The following is an 18,440-nucleotide window of genomic DNA, read 5'->3' as shown; positions in this document are numbered from 1 at the left end:
GAGTTTACTTGCGGCAATTGTCATTTTGTAGGAGAGAGAGGTGAGGCATATGGTAACCCTTTGCCTCTCAGCACCCTCTCTCACCTACAAACTGACAATTGCCGCAAGTAAACTCGCCTAATGTAAATTGGGACTTATCAGAAGCAAGCAAGGCAAGCAGGCGAGGCAGCTTATGTACCTAGGCCTTTACACCAGACAATTTGTCTTCAAATACAACTCTGATTTACTAACTAGGCACTTACACCAGACAGACAACTCTGATTTGCTAACACATACATACATTTGTCGGCTGTCTCCCAGCTGTCCATCATATTTTCACAGACAGTTGGGTTAACAAATTTTTGACATTTTCGTAAAAATAAGTGTGATAATATGTGTGTTCGTTTACTTACAATTTGTACAAATTGTTACTGGATGTTGTTCGTTTACTCTACAGTACAATACAAAAGACCTTAGTCGATTACAAGAAGTTACTGGACTTGTACAAATTTGTACAAATTATTGAATAAACGAACAGACCTAATAATTGAAATGTGTTGAAAACAAAAGAACATGACAAAAGCAAAATATGTGAACGAAAAATAAAAAGAAATCGGCGTTTTACATTCATAATTTTAAACTGTTTTTGCCGTTGTCTGGACGCCTACGTCACACAGGCAAGGTTTGGGATTTGACAATCAATACATGTACTCAACTGTCCTGTCGTGTGTAAACGCAGGGTTAAGCTGAAAACACATCCAACGTTTGAGTAAAGTTTTATGTTGGACGTTGAGAAAAAAACAACAACAGGGAGACGCCGACACCAACGTCCAGCGTTATTATGTTTGCCGGCATATATTTTAAATGAATTTGAATTTTTCGGCATCATGCCCAACAGTGTAAAAACGACCAAAAAGACACAAAACTTTACCCAAACGTTGTATGTGTTTGCAGCTTAAAGCTGAAAACTTTGCAGCTTAAAGCTGAAAACTTTGCAGCTTAAAGCTGAAACTGGACTTTGGTATCGTCGTCGCCCTGTTGTTCTTGCTTTTTCTCGACGCCCAACATAAAACTTTACTCAAACGTTGCATGGTTCAATAAGAAAGGTTAGCCAAAGCTTTATGTCAATTTAAATTTTTTCATTCGAGTATGCCTAAAACTTCAAAACAATATAAACAAACTGTGTATGTGTGTGTGGTGTTTGAATAATATGCCAAACAATTTTAAAAACAATCGAATTCAATGATTTTTAAAATTGTTTTTAGACCATTTGCATGGAAGAAATTGGTGAGATTTGCATTGAAACAATCAGTTTATTATATTCACAACTCGATTATGTGGAGAAAACTTAAGCTGAAAACAGATACAACGTTTGATTAAAGTTTTGCGTTGGGCGTCGAGAAAAAAACAACAACTACAGGGCGACGGCGATACCAAAGTCCAGCGCTTATCTGTTTGTCGGCATATATTTCAAATGAATTTGAATTTTTCGGCATCATGCCCAACAGTGTAAAAACGGCCAAAACGACACAAAACTTTACCCAAACGTTGTATCTGTTTACAGCTTTTAAGCTTTTATTAAGCTGTAAACAGATACAACGTTTGGGTAAAGTTTTGTGTCGTTTTGGCCGTTTTTACACTGTTGGGCATGATGCCGAAAAATTCAAATTCATTTGAAATATATGCCGACAAACAGATAAACGCTGGACTTTGGTGTCGTCGTCGCCCTGTTGTTGTTGTTTTTTTCTCGACGCCCAATGCAAAACTTTAATCAAACGTTGTATCTGTTTTCAGCTTAACTCTTCATTCATTTTTCGCGTTTTTTATAAAATGCTCAAAAAATGCATTGTAAACAAACCCACTTGTTGCTTTTATTTTTGGTCTGTTCCTTTACTTTAAAAAATGGTAACAGTGGCAAAAAATGGTAAAAGTGGTGAACTGGTCTCATATAAATTGTACGCTTGTTAAAGTAAAGGAACGCTTTGCAGGTTAAAAATGGTAAGAAATGGTAACCTCAGGCAGGTAAAGGAACAGAGCTTTTGAAGTTTTAGGAATTCAAGAAAAACAAGGGTTCTATAGATTTTTCCATTTAAATCTACCTCTTTACTTATACCCATGGTTTAATAATAAAGGTTAGCTAAAGCTTCCTGACAATTTAATTTTTTTTTTCTTTCGACTGTTCCTAAAACGTCAAAACAATATACACAATCTTTGTATGTGTGTGTGCTGTTTGAATAATATGCCAACAATTTTAAAAACAATCGAATTCAATGATTTTTAAAATTGTTTTAAGAACTTTTGTATGGAAGAAATTCTTCAGATTTTCATTGTAATAAACATTTAATCTTATCCATAATTCGATTATGTGGAGAAACTATGGCACTTCATTCATTTTTCGCGTTTTTTACAAAATGCTCAAAAAATATATTATAAACAAACACACTTGTTGCTTTTGTGTTTACTGATTTTGAAGTAATAGGAATTCAGGAAAAACCAGGGCTCTACAGATTGTTTTCATTTAAATCTACCTCTTTACTTATACCATGCTTATACCATTAAACGTTGGATGTGTTTTCAGCTTAACCCTGCGTTTACACACGACAGGACAGTTGAGTACATGTATTGATTGTCAAATCCCAAACCTTGCCTGTGTGACGTATTTCAGAGCTTGTATTTAACAGAAACTATGTCGCGTTTTAGGTGTAGAGACAAAGTTAATCTTTTCTCCTCTTTTTAGTAGCCTTTCTAAATTATGTGACGCTCCTTCTCTGTTAAATTATATCCTGTTGTAAAAATTGCAATTGCTAAGCAAACCAATTCCCAAGGAAAATAGGGGAAATTAGTTAGTAACTTTCAGCCGACAAAAAAATATTCTTCACAAAGAATGGAATATGATTTCACAACAGCAAAAAGAAAAAAGACGTGCTCCCCACCGAACCCTCCGAATGAAGAGCTCGAATTAAAATAAAATTTTGCAAGGAGAACGAAGACGAAGAGAAAAAAATCGTAGAGTACGGTGTTACATACAAAAAAACGCCGTTGTGTTTTCGAGCTATCACTTCCGGTGATTACCCTTGTCACTGAAGCTTTGTTCCTTTACTTTTTTAATGGTAAAGCTGTAAACAGATACAACGTTTGGGTAAAGTTTTGTGTCGTTTTGGCCGTTTTTACACTGTTGGGCATGATGCCGAATAATTCAAATTCATTTGAAATTTATGCCGGCAAACATATCAACGCTGGACATTGGTGTCCACGTCGCCCTGTTGTTGTTTTTTTCTCTACGCCCAACACAAAACTTTACTGGTGGAATAAGGTGTAACGCCAAAAACAGCTGATCTTCATACCAGTTTTCAAAATGCGTTATTGTGAATAAAATCACATACGAAATGTAAACAAGCAATTCACCACCATGCTTTACTCAAACTTTAGATGTGTCTTAAGCTTAAGCCAGCCACCTAATGAACGAAATTTTTTCTTAAATTAAAACGGCGTTTGGACTAAAGTTTTTTGTCAGGTTAAGCTTCTTTATGAGGACTTATTTGACGTTTACGGAATGGAATTGACATTTGAAACGCAAACCCACTGGGTTAATCCGGTAAAGTGCAAACGGGGTTTAATACCAATTTAATCTTTCTTTATGAATGGAATGAAAATATTTAAAGGCCTGAGTACATAAGCTGCCTCGCCTGCTTTCCTGCTTCATTTCTGACATAATAAAAATAAAAGGATAAAGGAGGCCGAGCAAATTTTGAACTGGGTTGCCCTTTTCTTTTATATTCTTTTATCAGAAGCAAGCAAGGCAAGCAGGCGAGGCAGCTTATGTACTCAGGGCTTTAATGTATGATTTTTGTTCTGGAGTAATTGAATTATATTATTCTATTGTTTGTTCCTATTTGGTGTATGTATGTGTTTTCATCAAGCGAACGATTAATAGCACGGTAAGGCCATGTTTATAATATAATATTCTTTATGAGGATTTATTTGAAATATAAGCAATGGAATTGACATTTGAAACCCAGTGGGTTTGTTAAATCCGGTTATATATAAACGTTCTATTACACTAGAGTTTTTTGCCGGGTTAACCCACTTTATGAGGATTTATTTGACGTTTGCGCTATGGAATTGACATTTGAAATCCAAACCTACTGGGTTAATCCGGTTAAGTGTAACCGGGGTATAAGAGCCGGTGAACGATTCTGAACCGAACGATTGAACTGGATTGTGAGCTATGAACTAGATTACTGAACTAGTTCAATTAAAAGAGCTTTACTATTGAACAATACAGTTGTGCCAAAGGAACTATATGGAACTGTCTAGTTCACTTCGCAGTTCCAATTGCCCACATTTTTTCTTTGAACAAACTGCGTGTATTTCATGATGTTACTCATACGGTTTGGAACTAGTACAAGGAACTAGATTACCCAACTCTATTCAACTAGATCTTTCAAATGAACTAGATTGTACAACTCTACTTGTCACCACAAGTAAGAATCAAAAGAACGGAAGATCGATTCTTGAGTTCTAAGTAAGAATCAAAAGATCGAAAGATCGATTTTTGCTTGGTAATACGTATCCCTATTTCGAACTGGGTTGCCCTTATTTTATGCTTTTAGTCCCAATTTACATTGGGCGAGTTTACTTGCGGCAATTGTCATTTTGTAGGAGAGAGAGGTGAGGCATATGGTAACCCTTTGCCTCTCAGCACCCTCTCTCACCTACAAACTGACAATTGCCGCAAGTAAACTCGCCTAATGTAAATTGGGACTTATCAGAAGCAAGCAAGGCAAGCAGGCGAGGCAGCTTATGTACCTAGGCCTTTACACCAGACAATTTGTCTTCAAATACAACTCTGATTTACTAACTAGGCACTTACACCAGACAGACAACTCTGATTTACTAACACATACATACATTTGTCGGCTGTCTCCCAGCTGTCCATCATATTTTCACAGACAGTTGGGTTAACAAATTTTTGACATTTTCGTAAAAATAAGTGTGATAATAATTGAAATGTGTTGAAAAGAAAAGAACATGACAAAAGCAAAATATGTGAACGAAAAATAATCGGCGTTTTACATTCATAATTTTAAACTGTTTTTGCCGTTGTCTGGACGCCTACGTCACACAGGCAAGGTTTGGGATTTGACAATCAATACATGTACTCAACTGTCCTGTCGTGTGTAAACGCAGGGTTAAGCTGAAAACACATCCAACGTTTGAGTAAAGTTTTATGTTGGGCGTTGAAAAAAAAAAAACAACAACAACAGGGCGACGCCGACACCAAAGTCCAGCGTTATTATTGGTCTGTTCCTTTACTTTTGAAAGTGGTAAAACCGGCAAAAGTAGCAAAAGTTGTAATCTGCTTCCATATGAATTGTATGGTGTCTGAAGTAAAGGAACGCTTTTCGAGTAAAAAGTTGTAAAACTTGAAGATTCTTGCACGTAAAGGAACAGAGCTTATGTTTGCCGGCATATATTTTAAATGAATTTGAATTTTTCGGCATCATGCTCAACAGCGTAAAAACGGCCAAAAAGACACAAAACTTTACCCAAACGTTGTATGTGTTTGCAGCTTAAAGCTGAAACTGGACTTTGGTATCGTCGTCGCCCTGTTGTTGTTGTTTTTTCTCGACGCCCAACGCAAAACTTTAATCAAAAGTTGTATCTGTTTTCAGCTTTAGGCGCTATACGCCGTGTAAAGGGGAGTACACACTTGGTCTGTTCCTTTACTTTTAAAAATGGTAACAGTGGCAGAAAATGGTAAAAGTGGTAAACTGCTCTCATATAAATTGTAATCTATTTAAAGTAAGGGAATGCTTTGCAGGTTAAAAATGGTAAGAAATGGTAACCTCAGGCACGTAAAGGAACAGAGCAACTATCATTCAAAACTGACAGTCAACGTACTTTTACGACAATTTTCTGGCATATAAAACATTTGTTAAGCTAAAAATGTTTGTAATACAATATGTAAAGTTGTATTATTAAGAGGTTAGGAAAATAATTATTCAGCTAGACTTTGATATTATCGAAATACATCTCGATGACTGCCAGTCAGTGTGTACTATGCTTAAGAGGATGTTATGATTACCAACTACCAAGTATTCAACAAACCGCCTGTGCAAAACAAAAAAAAAAACTACATAAAAATTATAATTTTTAGGAAAAACATGAAAATAGAAATATGTTTGACGGAATATTAATTTTCTGTTAATTCCGTTTCGCAATTTCACGATTGGTTAGTTAATTTTGTCACAATCCATCCTGCAGACTTTGCTGGTTCAGTAGTTCCCTACGCAACTACGCAAAGGAGAGCGAGCAGAACAGTAACTAAAATGTAATTTATTTCTAATTTAAGCAAACACTTCCAGGATTTGGTGGATATTTGCAACGTACTATGATACAATTGAAAGAGGGAAACGCACAAGGAACGGCTTTAGCAGTGGAAGTTTGGTTTTACACATTACATTTATATAGGAGGTAAACCACCATTCATTGGGAGCGAATACAATACACATACCTACAAGTCGACGGACAATTTTAGACAATTGAAAATTTGTTTAAAATCTATGGTGCATAATTGTTTTTGATTTCGAGTTGAGGAATGCTATGATAATGAAGGGCGTTTCACATTTAATAAAAATATTTATTTTGTTCGATTCATAACTTCATCTCACACAAAGTCACTCTTAAGTTGATGGCGTCTCTTGTATTTTTGTTGCTGTGTTGTAGATTTGTCCGGGGTAGATATTGAGGTTATCTAACAAGGCGAGGTTCATCCAGAAATCCAAATAAAATGCTCTCCATATAAGAAAACAGAACATATTCATTACTTTATTGCTTAGATGGATCTGAGATGTTAAACTCAAAAATTATTTATTTTCAGACGAAAACGGACTGGCGTTTTATACTATTCAGCATCGTGTTATATTGAAACACACGGTTAAACTATTGCTACTAATACAATAGACTACAGCAGAGCCAACAAATGGACGAGCGAGAAGAAATCCAACAGAATAATATGATATCGAACCTACCACTGCTATTTGCAAACGGCTATCCCACATCATTAGATAAAATCTCCGAGTCTCAGCTAGAAAAGTTTATACCCTTTATGGTACAATGTTCCTTGGGTCACATCAATTTGCAAGGTCAAGTTGAGTGCAGCGAACCGGAATGGTGGCCAGAAGACTTACCATTTTGTATACCGCTACGAAGGCCAAAAACATTTCACGGCAATTGGGTTGGAAAACTGAAAGAGGTTGTTCTGATATGTTACCAATTCCACAAAAGTGTTTTTCTCCTGAGATTCTGCAATGACTTGTCCTCCTACGAACATGCAAGTCTTCGCTTCATCAATAACTACAACTCAACGACGTCGCTATTTGATCGCCGCAGTAATAAGTTGTTGGTTACGTTTCGCAATGAAAATATGTCGTATGACCAACCACAGAGGCTAAGAAAGTGTCTACTACAGCAAAAGTCCAAAAATGGCCACTTGACTGGAAACTCTTTGCAACAGATGGTAGAACCTGCTCCCTTTGACATATATCTTTGTGATAATTGCGATGCCGAACTTTATTCTAAAGAAGCGATTTTAGTCCACGAAAAGACTTGTAGTGTCGACGATGATGATGATGTTATACTTTGCGACACTCCAGAGCCTGATCCACCAGAATGTAGCACCACACTGGAAGACAACGAACAGCGCATAGGATTTTTATTGAATTTTAACCTGCAATGTCGCACAGCTAAAAATCAAGTCCAACCAATTCAGAAATCGAAAGAACTTGAATCGACTTGGAATGGAACGCCCGCTGAACCGTTAAATGTTGATAGTCGATTTCAAATTGTAGATAAAAAGAAACGTATTTCACGACGAAGTCGAGCGGTACATTCTGTGTGGCGTTGTCCCACAATTCCCCTCTCCTCTCCTGCAGGCCAGCTTCTTTTACGTTCAACAAAAACTTCCATAACACCTGAATATCTGAGCGAACGTTTGGATCGGATTGAGCGGTTCTGTCAAGCGCCGCTACTGTCGAAATTAACGACACGACCAAAATTTTTGGAGAAAAAACAGTCAACATCCACACCACATTGTAGTTTTAAAAAACCACAAGAATACAGTACTCATCTATATATATTTCCACGTCGCCAGTTCTCCCAGAAACGACGAACCGAAAATGTCTTACTCTTCAATTCAAATCTTCTGAGACGCTGCAAACCCATTTCAGTGCGTTTGAAAAAAATTAATGAAGGACGACAGAGTGCTCCCAGCACCAAACTAAATATAAAACTTACACGTGACAACTGCCGTAGTTCAAATTGGAAGATATCATCGTGTCCATCCGCTGAAATTATTGTCGATACAATTGACTTGTGTTCTTCCGATGAGGACGAAGACAATCAAATCAGCTATCGACCATCCAATATATCGTACATAATAGACTATTAGCATATACCACTTCTACATATAATGATATTGTAATAATAACCAAGTAAAAGGAATTCTAAAGACCTTAATGTCAAACCTGTGAACAGAAATTTTAGATGATACTACTCTCATGATCATCATCGTTACCATTTTCATACGGTATACTTTTGATTTCTTATCGTATGTTATTATTCGAAATAATTAATGCAGAATAAGAATGTCAGTATATCTAATGCATGATAAATAGACAGAGGAATTTGAATAGTTTTCAAAAATTCAAAAAGAATAATTCAGTTTACATTGTGTTGTGAAACTTTTCAAAATTAAAGAGGAAAATATAAAATTTCCAAAAATGGCAGAGTCTTCTATACTTGCAGGTTCTGGAACACACCATTATGTACGAATATGACAAAAAAATATTTAATGCATCCAAAATTATGCGAATATTTCCGCGAATTTTTGAAAAATATGCAAATTCCGCTGTCTGCTGGTAATCATACTTAAATGAGAGACAATAAGTATGCTCCTAAAGTGTATACGAGATATGAACGAAAACTTTTATAAGTTAGTTTCCTTGAATAGAAAAATCTACAACACCATCATGCTGCAGATAAAGTGTTGGCGAAACTGTTTGACAAATACAAATTAAACACACAAAAACAGCATTCTTCATATAAATCAATTTATTATTTGCGTTTTGTTTTCTTCTTGTTAATAAAAATGGACTCATTTTTCATGTTTTGTTTGAGAAAATAATGAATATTTTTCTACCAGAATCTTTAAGACTAATTTTCATTAATTTATTTTGTAATGTTATATCCCTAGATGAAAATAAACAGAAAAACAAATACATATGTAAACTTAGTAAAAATAACATTTTTAAATACAGTACAATGGGTATAAATTTGATAAACTGGAAAAAATCTTGAAGTTTTGTTCGCATAAGAGATAAACGAAATGAATTACTTGTGTACAGTATTTTAGAATTCTTTTCATTTTTTAAATAAAAAATACATAAATAGCATGTTATTTTATTTGTGTTGTTGTATGTATATAGGTTTGATTTGAAGACTTTATGACATCGAAAAAACTATGAACAGACATTCACCCTTATTACGGTTGGCGTAGTCGTATTCTTTCAAATGTCGTAGGCGTAGTCGTAGTTTGCATTTTTTATATGATGAACAATTATATACTACGAACATTTTTTATTATATAGCATCAAAGATCCATAAAATGTCGAAAGAAACGCATTCATCATTCCCTGGACGGATTTCTTGGGTTATAAATAACATTTATTTTTTTTGATACGACAAATCGGTATCACGTATGTCGTTGAAATACGAGGAAAGAGTCGTGACCGATTTTGTTAACGACTGCATATAAAAAGTAAAAACTAATAAAATAAAAGGAAAATAACTAAAATAAGTAAAAATTTTACTTCTTTAATTCATTTTTGTATGACAACTTTCGTGTTTTTATCAGATGACAAACTTTCTATTGAAAATCTGTAGTGGGATTCTGTAACTCGTTTTTGCTGTTATCGATAATTGTCGGTAAAATTAAAATGCTTATAATTTCGATAATTAACGAAATTTTTCGGTAAGTTAACGATGAATAAAAAGTAGTCGCTAGCCTCTACCGACACAAACAGTGATGCCAACTTTTCTTTATGTTTTTAGTCATAATTTTGCGATTTAATTTTACCGATTTTTGTCGGTAACAGCAAATTGAGTTACAGAATCCCACTACTGTTAAGAGGCTTCGTATAACAATTCCAGCAATGCTAATTTCTTAGTTCTTGTTCAAAAGATGATTTCGAACGAATTATTTCACAATTAAAAAAATATATTCAGGTATGTGATGGAAAACGATTCGACTCGTTTTGCCAAAAATCGAAATCGTGTATCTATAATTTTGGTGAATATTTTAAAGAAATTGGAAATTTAACTTAAACATGACCTATTAACAATTCTATTAATTTTAAGGACGAATATATTCATAATACCAATCAGTTGTTTCGACACGTCAACTTGCAATTTTGGATACGACTACGCCAACCGTAATAAGGCTGATTGTGTTTATGTTTATAGTGCGAGTATTCCTCGCTGTTGATCAACCACGAAGTGTATTCTAAACCTCAGATACAGAAAATGTATGTTCGTTTTTTAAGCAGGATGCAAGAAAGTCATCTACGTCGATTTGCCAATTGATCTGGTATAAGAGTGCTATAATAAACCTAAAAACACAAAAATTCGCTTTAGAACTGAACTTTGTAAAATGTATTTCTAAACTTTATTTAAAAAAAAATAAGTTATTTGCAAGTGTTACTATCCGCTAGCAATTAAAATTCGCAATTAGTACAAAATCGTCCCCCAATTAATGCGAAGGGAACCAATGCTCATCTTTTTATCCCCAAGTAAACGGCGAGAGGTCTACGATTTTTAAACAAAAAGAGAAGGGCGGAACGGTACAATATAATGGTATAAGACTGTAAACTTGGAGCTAATACTGTAACATCCACGGGTAATGCATAGAGCATCAATTGGTTGCCTCCTATTACATCCCCATGTTAAAGTTTACAGTTGATTGCACCGTGAGGGGTTTTAAGTGGAACTGGCCACCGTAACGGAATCGGCATGAAATTCGGATACTAAGTCCGATGTCGGATTCGAAATATTAACGATTTCTTAACGAAAGTTGTATGAAGTGGTTTACAAAAAGTCGGAGAGAAATCGGATCTATTTCGGTCTAATTTCGTGACGAAATCGGAAGAAACTCCTTAGGAAATTCGGAAGAGAAATTTATTTCCGACATTCATTTATTTAATTATATCAATTAAGGCTGTATATTACAGTATAATGTTCAATTTAATATTATATAAAATAGCTTAAATATAACAAGGGAGCGATATTAAAACTACTAAAAAAATAATTACTATGTATAAAAAAGGGGGCAGTCATTCGCTTCGAAATCGGTAAAAAATCTGAACGATTTCCCCTCGTAAAGAAATCGGAACGAAATCTGAACGATTTTGCTTCCGAAATTGTTTAGACGTGTCGGACATCCGACATTTGGTTTGCTGGGTAGTTACATCTTTCTAGCGGGTAGTGTTCCTTTCTAGATGTTTTTTTTAATTACTTACCTGTGAGCAGCTGGAAACATAGACATAGCTCGTATACTCGTGTTATTCTACTTGCACACACATGCAGAATTAATCTTCATGTCCGTGTCTCGTTCATTGTTAGCAGCTGACATTTGAACATATCACCTGCATTTTCTTAAACATTTCATTGAAGAATAAAACACACAACGCGATGCTCTTAAGACATACTTGGATTTATTTCTCAGTGATGTGCTCATAAAAACAATACATAGTCTAAATGTTCAGAATTACAAAAACAATGTATTACAAATTCTATAATCTAACGAAACAGTGAAGCTATGCGTGGAGTTTTGTTAAAAAGTCTTTTGGAATGGAACTACTGTCGAGTTTTTGCACATGTAAATTTCTGTACTGGTTTTTGACACATTCAGCCTAATTACAAATTTTAATTTTTGGGAAATTCCTTTGGAAAAATATTATACATAATTGAAAAAATCGTGGCGTCGCATTTTTGACAAATTGGGTCCAAATATTAAACTTGTGTGTATTTAGGTTTTGCTATCAAGTCTCCACACACACATGTTTTCCAGTAACTTTTTAGATTAATTAAATATTTAGAATGGTTCAGGAAAAAACAAAAAGTTTTTAAAGTGGGTGTAGTTAAACGAATTCGTCGGTCACATTTATTCTTGAGCCCGAGTCGTCATAAAATTGGGGAAGAGTTCTTTACTTCAATGCAAAGAACTAAGAGAACTGATGAGTCCAAGTGGCGTTGGGCAAAACTAGTATTATCTGCCCTTCCCTAAAGTAAATCAATTTTAACTACAGCAACTTTAAAAACTTGTTGTTTTTAAAATCAACAAATCTGTGATTAAGCTGGGCTTCCTTAAGAAGCATAGAAATTTATTTGTGCAAAAATCCGACATTTATACTTATTGTTTAACAATTACATTAAGACAAAAGCTTTTTAAAAGGCTCGTAATTAGGACATATAATTTCTTATAACGATTGACTATATGTATATTACTTTTTTCATCATAAATCTGTTGACTAAATTGACATCTATAAATAACGAATTTAAAACCAAAACCATATTTTAAAAAAGTTATTTTAAAGTTCTCCTAGAATAGGAGATCTGTACATATAGAATTAACATATTACAAAAACACAACCTGATAGATTATTGGTCTGTTCCAGAATTGTAAGAGTCTAATAATTTTTACTATTTTTGTCGATAAAGTAAAGGAAAAGTTGTTATCTTAGTAAACATTCGTTGATTCTTGCAGGTTCTGGAGCAGACATTATGTTAATACATTATTTGGATATAGAACATGTATTCTAAACTTCATATGTAATGTTCTAACTGATATTTTTGGTGTTAAGGCATTGCTTCCCTTGTATTAATTAAAAATAACAGTTTCTATGTAAATTAAAGACGTTAACAAAATGCTTCTTAAACATGTTAAAACACATACATAAATATATTTCTTGTTCGTGTGTAAATGGAGATTTGTGAGAAAGTGTATCTTAATTGAGTTTCATAGAAGATTCGTCAATTATGTCCTGCAACTGCTACAGTACTTCAAGCTTGTATTCATTCTTTGATTGAATTTTAAGCGCGTAAGACGTCGGAAATGGAAAGGAAATTACGTTACGTTTTCCATTTCTCACTTCCTCTACTTCCGAGTTGTTTTTATTTCCAAACGCTTTTTTAACACCTGATATGTTGTATGCATCTGTCGCATCTGAAAACGTATTGATGTTGTAACGTCACGCTGTAGTTGCTGCACCTCTTGGATGTCCTTCCGAAGATTAATATATTCATTTCGTACCTATAAAAAGATCAGATTATATTCCAAATGTGTTATTTTGTATAACAATTACTAAAGATATATGTACCTCTGACATAGACTCCAATAACTCTAAGACACATGTGTCATCGATATCCTCCAAATTATTGCAATCCAAGCATCGCTGTTCAACTTCATGCAGTTTATGTGCCATGCAATTTAATTGGGAACCGGCATGGGCGACCTATATGCAAATAAAATAATAGATATAAGATATCGGAGTTCATGAATTTGTTATAAGCTAGAATCTCATCTCGGCATGTCCATTTTCCCAGTTCTTGCAATTTGTTTTTGCTATGAGCATTCATATTAAAACCAGAACGATGTTAAGCTCATTCCCTTTTTTATTGTGAAGCTATATTCATGTTGCCACTATTCGAATACATGGTAATTCTTATTTTTTAGAGTTAAATTGAAGGTGTCAATGACATGATGATGCCACTATTGGGTGTAACTATATGGCATCTTCTTATATAGGTCAAATGTTCAAGAAATGTCAACATTAATTAAAATGAATACTTACGGATTTTTCCAAGTCGCTTAAATCCTGATATGATGAGTCCATTTCCTTAAACTGTTAGGTTTAATAAAATCCTTTGTCGGCAATTAATTTATTCTAATAACTTTAAGGGGTGTTACAAACAAACACAGCTGATAAATAACTTATTCGGATGCCACTGATGAACATTTGTAAATTATTTAATATTTTTTCAGATTTATTTTTTACAGCTTCAATCCTACATTTGCTTGTGTTTACCTCAATTTCCTAACTGTTAATAGAAGGATAAGGACCTTCCTTTTTATACCAACTGCTGTTTATTGTGTATCGTGAACTGAGCTGAACTTTGCTCTGTATTGGGGAATTAACTATCTATTGCTTTATTCTTCTCTCATAAATTCCAACATACATAGATACATTTCCTTTTATTTCCAACTTTACACAGCATCTCAATTTTCATGTGTGTTGGATATTGTCTAAAGCCGGCACTTATGTTGTTACAATAACAGTTACTCTTATAAAAAGCTTCACCTCACTACGCATGATAAAAAAGTTCTCCTAGTTTATGCAAGCTATCTGTCCATATTCTCTGCTTGAGAAGATACCGTAAAATAAGTTGTAAAAAAGGAAAGTGTCATTCTCTCTCTCTCATTATCTGTTTAAAGGACATACATTATTTTGTCATCCTATTGTTTATAATTTATCTTGGGTTTGTCTACAAAAGTGAAAATTGTTTGTTTACATTGTATGAAAATGATAAACAAAATTGAGGAAAAGTCCCATATAGAAGCTTTGCGCATATACGGAAAAGGATATGTTTTCTTTGGGCATCATTAGGGAATAGAAGCAAAAATATACATAGCCAATTGACGTAATATTTGTATAGCTATTTACAGTTGCATCGTTAATAATTTCCGCTTCCTTGCTCTCTTTACGAATGAGCCAATAAGATTTTGTATTACCATACATAAAACAGGAAGCTGAAGAAAGCAAAACACCAAACACCCTTAAGGTTATAACAATTGCACTATTTATTTTATTTACAATATACATACATATAAAGTACATCGGGTTTTGTTAATATACATATATTTTAATGTCATAATTTCGGCGTATTTCAGAAATCCCTTGGTACTCAGTACTCTTTTTTGAATACTTGATGTTTTCCCATCTAACGTGTAGAACGCATTTCAAGTTATAACAAATGCACTATTTATTTTACTTACAATCAACATATATACATACATATAAAGTACTTTGGTTTTCATTAAGATATCTTGTAATGTTATAATTTCGGTGTCTTTTCAGAAAATTCCTGGTCTTTGTCAATGGGTTTCATGTAATACAAGCAGTATTCTTTTTTCAAAACTTGATGTTTTCCCATCTCGCATGTAAAGCGTATTCCACGATTCTGGTAATCTAGAAAACATCTCACAAAATGCCGATTTGTTTCATGGACATTTGGATGCTCCAAATATTCAGAGATCGGCATCCATTGTAATTTTGCTATTTCTCGTTCACAACGTCGTAAATCTGATGACTTTGGTGTAAGGGCTACAACACAATATATGTCGGAACAGCCAAATATGCCACCGTGGGAATGACGTAAACTAATTACGGTATTGAATTCACATTCAATTCCTGTTTCTTCGCGCACTTCCCTTATAGCCGCGTCAATTATGTTTTCGTGAGGTTCGGCATATCCGCCCGGTAATTTCCAACTATTTGGGATTAGAGAGAAACGTTCACACACAACTAAAACTTCATTGTTCTCATTGACAACAAGCCCACCAACGCCGAGCATTGTGTGTGCGTATACGGGTATATTTTCGTATTCATCCTCTGGAAGCCATCGATATAGAACCACATATCCCTGATTGGCATGGTGAAACTCAAATCCAGCCTAAAACATGACGTAATGAATTAACCATACAACTATTTAAAAAAATCAAGTTTCTACAAATATTCTTCTCAAACATTGGTTGTGCTTTTATTTACCTTTGTTAGATGTGGTACCCAAGAAGAGTGTTCTGTTTTGACATTGAACCAAACGCCTCGACGTTTTTGTCCCTTCCAATATTGTAATGATTCTGAAATTAAAAAAAATATAGTTGCACAAACAAAAAAATCTTTTTAGCCACAGTTTTCCATTTTATTTCGAATAAATTATTGTGAGTTGTTTAGATGCCCTCTTTAATTATAGTTAAAATAATTACAGGACCAATAATAGAAGACATGTGTATCGGCGTTTTGAAATTTTACGTCGAAAGGTACGCTAAATGCCTAGGGTAAATTTTTTTTGAAAAAGGGACCAAAAAATTCCCTTTAATGACTCGCTTGAGGGTTAAACTTTCTAGCCAAAAGATTCCTCGCATTGGCAGCATTATTGCCACAGGCATCATATGCCTAAAATGCAACGAATCCAAGCAATCAAAACTCGAATTGTTTTCAAAAGTGTAGAAATGGGGGGAACTTCCCCACTTGTCGTCTATACTTTGGTCCTTTTTTATAATCTATGCAGGTGCTCTTGTAATTTAAAAAAAGTTCAATTTTGTTGTACTTTGTTATAAACAAGTTTGTTATAATTTTACAATTAAGTTTATTTGATCTCACAGTAATGTAATTCTGTTTTGTGTGTGTTCAGTGGAATATGCCAACTTAATATGTATTGCTTGTGCGTTGCAGTAAATTTCTTGAAATATAAATGTTGCATAGCTGATTAATTAATTTTAATATATTATTCTCTTTAACTGATTTCTTTTTTTTCTTATTGTTATTTGATTATAATTTTTTGGATAATTGAAAATGAATTGTTAGTTTTTAAGATTTTGGAGTAGCATATGCCCAGGTCATGATACAATAAGAAGGTAGCAGCAACTGCCGTTTTTGGTAACATAAGATGTCAAAATTTGACATAAATTCAATGCAATTGACACATTATGTTACCATCAGCTGTGCTTCAGCTGGGCTGATAAGGCTACCTTCTTATTGTATCATGGCCCAGGTAGTGGCATCGTAAATTTTTGAATACAGTATGTCAAAATTTTCTTTATGTTGTTCGGGAAATTACAACAAAAATATTTTTTATAAAGGGATTTGATATTTCATATTCGAACAGCTGGTGTAATACCACTACCTTCACTACCTTGGTAATTGTACCATGGTTCTCATTTATGTGAATTCATAAATTGGAATTAAATGGCCAAGTGGACTTTGTTACGATAATACTAAACATAATTTAAATAGACGATTTTGTCACGGCTATATTCACTTACTTTCCAATTTCTCAGGAAAATTTACTCCATCCTCGAATTCTTTATGAGAATCTATCGTAACACCATTAAAACGATCCAACAGACCCTTAAATACTTCAGGTGGAGCATCCATTATACTTTGATACCTTAGCAAATAATGTTCGAAATTGAAATACTTTCATATCACATATTCCAATTTACTTACTTGTGGAAAAAGCTGGAGTGACTTCGTATATGACTCAAATTTAAAATTGAGTTTTGGCTGCTTGTCAATGGAGAATAGTGCTTATTTAGTGATGCGCTAGTTCTGTAGATTGATTTAACAAATTGCCAAGTATAAATACACTTTGGACTAGGCGACATTTAATTTACAACAAATGTAATGTACAAATATTTCCCGAGGTTAAATCTATTTATCAAGAGCGCCTTGCAATAAATGATTACATACGGAGCCACAAACTTATATGTAAATCAGGTATCGAATAGGTTTTGTTCAGCCAACTGTTTGGGAAGTTTTCGCCCACAGCCCAGATAAGATTGAGTGTCTATAATTACTATTGTCTAGCAAGTACAAAAATTACAACCATACATACAGTAAACACAAAACTGTAGTAATAAACAAATACTAAATTAATTTCAATAACTATTAAGAACGATAAGACTAAGTAGGTTATGTAAATCTTTGTCTTCTTCGCCTACAAAGAAATTAAAAAATAAAAACAATTTTGAATCGGTTTTAAATTTAAATAAACATAGATTACATTTATGATGAGTATATATTATATATTTTAGGCGGATTTATAGTTACCTTTTGAATCTGGAAGGTATATATGTATATTTATTAGGAATTTTGTCAGTCACCGAACACAAACTTTTGTATTTTATTGTTAGAATTATAAACAACAAATTTAAATGGATAGAAGACTACCGAATCAAGACTAAACAAGTGCCCTCCTTTTACAAATTTGTTACTACCGCCTACGTACAAAGGTTTTATTTGCTTTACCTAATTATTTGAATATTTATTTTTTTATTTTTTATATTTTTAATAAATGTTTTCTGTTTTCATTAGAGTTGTGTAGATCCAGAACGAACTAGTTCCAAGGAACTATTCCGGACAAGGAACTATTGGAACTATATCCGGCCCTTTCATTTATATAGTTCCTTTAATTCATATAGTTCCAGCTCCAGTCGTGCATATAATTCCTTTAAATTATAGAAAGAGAAAGATTCGTTAAACTACTTCATTCTCGGAACTATTTGGAACTAAGGGAAATAGAAAGAACAATGAAAGAGAAAGATACATTGAACTATGTATATC

General features: G+C 33.9%; 3 protein-coding genes and 1 long non-coding RNA gene across 7 annotated transcripts; 1 reads left to right on the top strand and 3 right to left on the bottom strand.

Moving 5' to 3' along the window:
- Nucleotides 1-6,032: 6,032 nt before the first annotated feature.
- Nucleotides 6,033-9,439, top strand: ova (ovaries absent). 3 transcript variants are annotated; one of them, XM_073979315.1, is made up of 3 exons: nucleotides 6,033-6,214; nucleotides 6,335-6,456; nucleotides 6,863-9,439. In XM_073979315.1, exon 3 carries the CDS (start codon nucleotides 6,965-6,967, stop codon nucleotides 8,429-8,431), a length of 1,467 nt encoding a protein of 488 aa, XP_073835416.1. In that variant the 5' UTR covers nucleotides 6,033-6,214; nucleotides 6,335-6,456; nucleotides 6,863-6,964; the 3' UTR covers nucleotides 8,432-9,439. The 3 variants fall into 3 exon arrangements, with proteins under 3 accessions (XP_073835416.1, XP_073835417.1, XP_073835418.1); XM_073979316.1 differs by having other exon boundaries at nucleotides 6,060-6,214; nucleotides 6,348-6,456; XM_073979317.1 differs by lacking the exon at nucleotides 6,335-6,456 and having other exon boundaries at nucleotides 6,062-6,313.
- Nucleotides 9,079-11,692, bottom strand: LOC141399951 (uncharacterized). Its single transcript, XR_012412031.1, has 2 exons — nucleotides 11,556-11,692; nucleotides 9,079-10,649 (listed from the first exon to the last, which is right to left on the bottom strand). It is a non-coding gene; the product is annotated as an uncharacterized lncRNA (long non-coding RNA).
- A 37-nt stretch (nucleotides 11,693-11,729) lies between these two features.
- On the bottom strand, nucleotides 11,730-14,141 carry LOC141399950 (uncharacterized). The gene is made up of 3 exons (XM_073979321.1): nucleotides 13,890-14,141; nucleotides 13,416-13,550; nucleotides 11,730-13,348 (listed from the first exon to the last, which is right to left on the bottom strand). Exons 1-3 carry the CDS (start codon nucleotides 13,929-13,931, stop codon nucleotides 13,193-13,195), a joined length of 333 nt encoding a protein of 110 aa, XP_073835422.1. The 5' UTR covers nucleotides 13,932-14,141; the 3' UTR covers nucleotides 11,730-13,192.
- Nucleotides 14,142-14,872: 731 nt separating this feature from the next.
- On the bottom strand, nucleotides 14,873-18,387 carry LOC141399949 (uncharacterized). Of its 2 annotated transcripts, none has more exons than XM_073979319.1 (5): nucleotides 17,928-18,387; nucleotides 17,325-17,814; nucleotides 17,141-17,265; nucleotides 15,864-15,955; nucleotides 14,873-15,768 (listed from the first exon to the last, which is right to left on the bottom strand). In XM_073979319.1, exons 2-5 carry the CDS (start codon nucleotides 17,480-17,482, stop codon nucleotides 15,151-15,153), a joined length of 993 nt encoding a protein of 330 aa, XP_073835420.1. In that variant the 5' UTR covers nucleotides 17,483-17,814; nucleotides 17,928-18,387; the 3' UTR covers nucleotides 14,873-15,150. The 2 variants fall into 2 exon arrangements, with proteins under 2 accessions (XP_073835420.1, XP_073835421.1); XM_073979320.1 differs by having other exon boundaries at nucleotides 17,325-17,680; nucleotides 18,126-18,225.
- Nucleotides 18,388-18,440: the final 53 nt, after the last annotated feature.

This window comes from Musca autumnalis, unplaced genomic scaffold (genome assembly GCF_047663935.1).
Source record: "Musca autumnalis isolate F117 unplaced genomic scaffold, ASM4766393v1 scaffold_3, whole genome shotgun sequence".
Taxonomy (NCBI): Eukaryota; Metazoa; Arthropoda; class Insecta; order Diptera; family Muscidae; genus Musca; species Musca autumnalis.
Note: the sequence above shows the minus strand (reverse complement) of the source record. Positions and strands in the feature narration are given on the sequence as shown.

Coding starts and splice junctions, on each gene's coding strand:
- LOC141399950 (XM_073979321.1), bottom strand. CDS start 13,931: ATGGACTCATCATATCAGGATTTAAGCGACTTGGAAAAATCC. Junction 13,551..13,889: donor TAAGCGACTTGGAAAAATCC/GTAAGTATTCAT, acceptor ATTTGCATATAG/GTCGCCCATGCCGGTTCCCA. Junction 13,349..13,415: donor TATTGGAGTCTATGTCAGAG/GTACATATATCT, acceptor ATCTTTTTATAG/GTACGAAATGAATATATTAA.
- LOC141399949 (XM_073979319.1), bottom strand. CDS start 17,482: ATGTCGCCTAGTCCAAAGTGTATTTATACTTGGCAATTTGTTAAATCA. Junction 15,956..17,140: donor TTTTCCTGAGAAATTGGAAA/GTAAGTGAATAT, acceptor TTTTAATTTCAG/AATCATTACAATATTGGAAG. Junction 15,769..15,863: donor GGGTACCACATCTAACAAAG/GTAAATAAAAGC, acceptor GTCATGTTTTAG/GCTGGATTTGAGTTTCACCA.
- ova (XM_073979315.1), top strand. CDS start 6,965: ATGGACGAGCGAGAAGAAATCCAACAGAATAATATGATATCGAACCTA.